Source organism: Rousettus aegyptiacus, unplaced genomic scaffold, assembly GCF_014176215.1.
Source record: "Rousettus aegyptiacus isolate mRouAeg1 unplaced genomic scaffold, mRouAeg1.p scaffold_m13_p_3, whole genome shotgun sequence".
Lineage (NCBI taxonomy): Eukaryota > Metazoa > Chordata > Mammalia > Chiroptera > Pteropodidae > Rousettus > Rousettus aegyptiacus.
This window is the reverse complement of record NW_023416306.1, coordinates 61,765,834-61,771,833: the sequence shown is the minus strand read 5'-3', so window position 1 is coordinate 61,771,833 and position 6,000 is coordinate 61,765,834. Positions and strand designations below refer to the sequence as shown.

The 6,000-nt window shown below is 35.9% G+C and overlaps 1 protein-coding gene across 1 annotated transcript; it reads left to right on the top strand.

Annotated features, from left to right (window-relative positions):
* The first annotated feature begins 4,796 nt into the window (after positions 1-4,796).
* On the top strand, positions 4,797-5,453 carry IFNB1 (interferon beta 1). Its single transcript, XM_016160417.2, has one exon. It carries the CDS (start codon positions 4,797-4,799, stop codon positions 5,352-5,354), a length of 558 nt encoding a protein of 185 aa, XP_016015903.2. The 3' UTR covers positions 5,355-5,453.
* The last annotated feature ends 547 nt before the right edge of the window (positions 5,454-6,000 follow it).

Genomic DNA, 6,000 nt, shown 5'->3' with positions numbered 1-6,000 from the left:
ATGTTTTTGTCTCTGGATCCACTGTTACTCTCCAAACTTACTGAGACCTCAAAGAGATTGTATTTATATGGGTTATATTTATTGATGTTTACTGCATTCTAAATTAAAACTGAGGATGTTTTAAATATTTATATAACTCACTTCAAAAGTTATATTACTGTCTAACACTATGCTGTACACTTGAAACTAATAAGATATTGAACATCAGCTATAAAAAAATAAATTAAATTTAAAGACTAAAACCCCCATTTTTTATATTTCATAAAATATTTTTATGAAATACAACTACATTTTCCGAAACACAAAAAGGTTAATGAAAATGTTTTAAAATTTTGCAAATCTCTTTGATGTCTGACCATTAATAGAAGACAACTGGGTTTTCATATCTATTCTGAACTTGGTCTGTTGTGGTATGTTGTTTTGTTTCAAGTCTTTAAAGGAAATCCAGTCTCACACAGATATGTATTTGAAAAACAGAGGACCTTACAGGTCCCTAAAAGAATGTCTGGGAACTCCCAGATTTACTCAGACCACATTTTGAGAACGACTCATATACCTCAACATCATAAAAGGTTGAAAAAATACTTATTGACCCCAGTGAGATTGAATTTCTATTCCTCTTCTGCTTCTTTCCCAATTCTGCTTATATTCATTATAATTTAGAAAACTAAGAAGTATGGGAAAACATTATACTCTTGTGGCTAACATTGTTCAGGATGATGAGCTAAAAGATTTAATTAACAGTAAGTAAACACACACAGTTTTGATTCTTGTTCACTAAACTTCTTTTATTGTCAAATATAACCACCATACACAAAAGGGCACAAAACATAAGTATACATTCTAAGGAATAATTAAAGCAAATACCCATGTAACCACCAACTAATAAAAACAATGAAATTTTGCAACATTCTAGAAGCCTCACCACCAATCGCCGTCCTGTGCAGCCTGTGATAGACATGAATACCATCCCTCCTCATTAAAGCTAACCACTATCCTGAATTTTATGGTGATCACTTCTACACTTTTCTTTATCATTTTACACTAAATCATACAGTCCAGTTTTACAACTTTATATAAATGGAATATGAATTAAAACTATAATGAGACATCACTATACACCACCAGGATGGCTAAAATTAAAGACTGGCAATACCAAGTGTTGACAAGAATGTGATGCACCTGTAACTCATATGATAATGAGAATGTAAAATGGTACAAACATTTGGGAAATTTGTTCGATATTTTCTACTAAATCTGAATATATGCATCTTACATTGACTGACCTCTGTGACTACTTTTTGCTGTGAGCCATGGATGATTCCAGGCTAATCCAAGGATCCTTTTCATAAAAAAGAAACCATGAAGAATCACTCACTGACTGATGTAATGGACATTTGAAAGTGAGACAGTAGAGAGATAATTTTGCTTTTTCCAAAACTCATTTTGTGGAACCCATGAGATGACCAAGGTTCTGCTCAGAGCTGGCATGCAAATGTTAAAAGGCAGAGAGAATGAAACCTACATAAGAAGCAGAATAACTAGAAAGGCTGGGGCTTATTGGTTCTTTTTTTTTCTTTTCTTTCTTTCTTTTTTTTTTTGTAGATTAATCTGTAATGAAAGAACATGTCCACTGGTGGAAAACTGAAAAACCACACAAAGGAAAAAAAAAATCTCCTTTTAGTTTCACAAGTGAAATATAACCACTAATAAAATGTGGATATATTTCCTTTAATTAATTTTTCTCCATATGCTTTTACATAGTTGTGTTGTATGTAGAATTGTATGTCCTGTGTTCAATATAAATGGAAACTTTTATTTTTCTGGTGACACAAGTAACATAATGTTATTATAGAAAAAACTTTAAAATATGAATTAAATAAGAGAAAGGTTAAACGGTTATTAAATTTTTTAAAACAAATAAAGTGCACTAAATTATGAAAATGCCTAATAATCCTATATTCCAGATATCTTCCTATCGTGGTAAAAAATAGTTCTAAAGAGACATAGTGAAAAGGGAAAGATTTTTCCTCCCTGATACATCCTCACCCCTGTCAGTATTCTCCTAGGGTAAACTACTATTAATAGATATGTAAATATACCCACAGAAAAAAATTATATGCATGTATTAGCAGGAGACTCAATCTTAATGCTATTCTATTGCTTGATTTAATAGAAGTTTATTTTCCCTGAACTTCTAGAAGTGGTCAGGAGTGGTTTTTCTAACTTCCCATACTCCCTCTTCTGTTGCTTTTGTGAATTGTTCAAAAACATGACCACTTGCTTTCTGAGTTATCCACCCCTACACTTGACTGATCGTTTCTATCCTGCCCAAATTTGATTCCATTTATAGCAATTTCTTCTCAGTGTAAGATCCTTTCCCAAGAGGGAGCTGTGTCTTGTTGGTTTGAAAAGTGCTTGTGTCTTAGACTATATCAATGCCTTTCAGAATTTACCAAGGCCCCTCACATTCACCTGCTATTGCATTGGACAAAACTCCTCAGAAATACCTCAGACATCACTAATAGATAGTCTCTCCTGGGAAGAGCTAATTCTATACACCCAACTAAGAAGTAGGAATATGTATAAAGGGCAACTTGGAAGATATGCTGAGCACATCGTGAAGATTAGAAGACAGGAAATCTATTGATGATGGGAAACCTGGAACTCAGAGTTATAAAACCACTTTTACCCAGATACTTTCAGCCTCTGCTGCAATTTGATACAAGAATATGAATGTCCCCTGTACATTAAACATATTAAAATCATTATAACCAATAGAACTGATGTAACTATAAAATAATAACAAATTTCTTCAAGCATTTGAATCTGGTGTTGTCAGGAAGTGAAAGAGTTCACATAAGTGGATTCATCCTTCTCCACCACTAGCTCCCTGGTCTATAACATTGGTAAATTCCTTCAACTGTCCTGCCTGCATCCATTCTCCTCTCCTTCCCTTACTTATTGCTTACTGGAGAGAGAGTATTACCACGCTTCTCCACAACCAAATCAATACTCCATCTCACCTAAAACCCTTCTATGACTTCTACTTCTCTTAAGGTAAAGAAAAACTTCTTAACATGGCTTCACAATCTCTGTGATATCTGGCTTCTACCTGCCTTCCGGCCTCATCGCAGATCATTCTCTGATCACTCTCTGACTTGAAGGGCAGGCACAATGGCCTTCTGTCCATTCCTTTGCGCTTACCATTCATTCTTTTACCGCAGAGATTTGGCACATGCAGTCCCATCCACTTTCATTCTGATTTTAGCTCCAATGTCACTTCCTCAGGGACGTCTTCTCTGATCTCTCCTACTGCATCATGTTCTCACTTCATAGAAACCCACAGTACCACAAACCTCTCCTCTGCAACACTTGTCACCATTTTCATGTATTTCTTTGGTTAATATTCTTCCCCCCTACTTAACTGCATGATCCATGAGAGTGAGGCTTACACACTGCAGCAGCTCATGCTACAGTTTCTTGTGTACAGTGGGGATTTGGTAAATTCAGGTTGAAATATAATGCAAAATCTTATGAATAAAGAAAATTATTATAGCTATTTTTGTATTGAAATCTTTAAAAATATATCATGTCCCCTGTCTATATAAGCACAATATAAAAATTATAATTAGATATTTTTACTGATACTTTTCTTATGAAAATCGGTTACTGCATGCTGACAAAAAAATGGCCTCAGAAATATTGAGATAGGGCTATTTACAGATTGCCAACAAACATATAAAAAGATGCTCAACATCACTAACCATCAGGCAAATGCAAATTAAAACCATAATAAGATATCACCTCACACTTGTTGTAATAGCTATCATCAATATATCAACAAAAAACAAATATTGGCAAGGATGTGGAGAAAAAGGAACCCTTGTGCACTGTAGGTGAGATTGTAAACTGATACAGCCACTGTAGAAAATAGTATGGAGTTTCCTTGAAAAATTAAAAACAGAACTACCATATGACCTAGCAATCCTACTTCTGGTATTTATCCAAAGAACTCCAAAACATTAATTTAAAAACATACATGCACCGCATGTTCATTGCAGCATTATTTACAATAGCCGATATATAAAAGCACTCTAGGTGCCCATCAATGGACAAATGGATAAAGAGATGTGGTACATATATAATGGAATATTACTCAGCCAGTAAAACAATGAAATCTTGCCATTTGTGGCAACATGGATAGACCTAGATAGAGGGTGTTATACTGAGTGAAATCAATCAGAGAGAGAAAGATAAATACCATATGATTTTATCTATATGTGGAATCTAAAAACAAAACAAATAAACAAAACAGAAACAAACTTATAAATATAGAGAACAAATTGATTATTGCCAGAGGGGAGGGGGTTGGGGGAAATGGGTGAAAAAGGTGAAAGGGATTAAGAAGTTCAAATTGCCAGTTATAAAAATAGTCATAGGAATGTGAAGTACAGCATAGGGAATGTAGTCAATAATGATGTAATAACTATGTATGGTGCCAGATGGGTACTAGATTTTTTGGGGTGATCACTTCATATGGTATATAAATATCTAACCACTATGTCGTACATCTAAAACTGATATGATTTTCATTCCATTGTAATTGAAAAATATAAATGACAAAAGAAAACTGAAAAGGAGAACTGAAAATGGGAAATTCCTCTGAAATAGAAAGGGTTGATGACCGTATAAATAGCCCAGGCTCATGGAGAAAAGACATTCACACTGCCAACACTTGAAGCCTTCCCTTCAGTGCCTAGGTGATAGTAGGCACCACTGTTCCTGTTTTCACCATGACCAACAGGTGCATCCTCCAAATTGCTCTCCTGTTGTGTTTCTCCACCACAGCTCTTTCCATGAGCTACGACTTGCTTCGATTTCAACAAAGAAGCAGCAATTTAGCCTGCCTGAAGCTCCTGTGGCGGTTAAATGGAACCCCTCAATATTGCCTCAAGGACAGGATGGACTTCAAGATCCCTGCGGAGATTAAACAACCACAGCAACTCCAGAAGGAGGACGCAGTATTGATCATCCGCGAGATGCTCCAGCAGATCTTGGGTATTCTCCAAAGAAATTTCTCTAGCACTGGCTGGAATGAGACCATCATTGAGAATCTCCTTGTGAAACTTGATAAGCAGATAGACCTTCTGGATACAGCCCTGGAGAAACTGAAGAAGGAAAACTTCACCTGGGAAAGCATGACAGTGTCGCACCTAGAGAATTACTACTTTAGGATCATGAGGTACCTGAAGATCAGGTTGTACAGCAGATGTGCCTGGACAGTAGTCCGAGCGGAAATTCTCAGGAACTTTTCCTTCCTTATTGGACTTACAGAATACCTCCGAAACTGAAGATCTCTCCGCCTGTACTTCTGAGAAAGAACAGTGCTTGACAATGACTTCAAGTATTCTTCAACCAGCAGAAGCTCTTCGAGTGACTGACAGCTAATGCAATGCCTTTGAAAGGACAGTTAAAGACTTTAAAATTTTAAATTAAATTAAGCATTAAGTTATTTTTAAGATTTATTTATACTTTTACCTTGGAAAATAATATTTTTGAAATAAAAGTCAACATGGCAGTTTTGATTTCAACTTGATTTATATAGCCACCCATGTTACAAAATTGTAGAGCACCTGCCTCCAAAGAATTTAAAAATCAAGAAAGCCACATGGAATATACAAGGTAAGAGACAATAAGGGGACCTGTATCTTCTTTGAGAATAAATACGACCTGAGCCTGTATAGAATTAAAAAGGAAGAGGCCAGCAAGTAGCTCTGGAACTAGAATTGGGGTGCCTACTGCTTCTGTACCTCCAGGCTCTCTGGCCCTACAGTTAGAATTTGACTGGCTATCAGGGTAACCAGAGGAATATTTAAGTTCTTGTGTTCACTCAAACCTCATTTCTGTTATCTGTGGGTTGCTCTGCTCTTCATCCCCAACTCCACGGGATTCAAATATATGTATGTACCCCCGCAAGCCTAAGGGTAAGAAGTCCCA

Coding starts and splice junctions, on each gene's coding strand:
- IFNB1 (XM_016160417.2), top strand. CDS start 4,797: ATGACCAACAGGTGCATCCTCCAAATTGCTCTCCTGTTGTGTTTCTCC.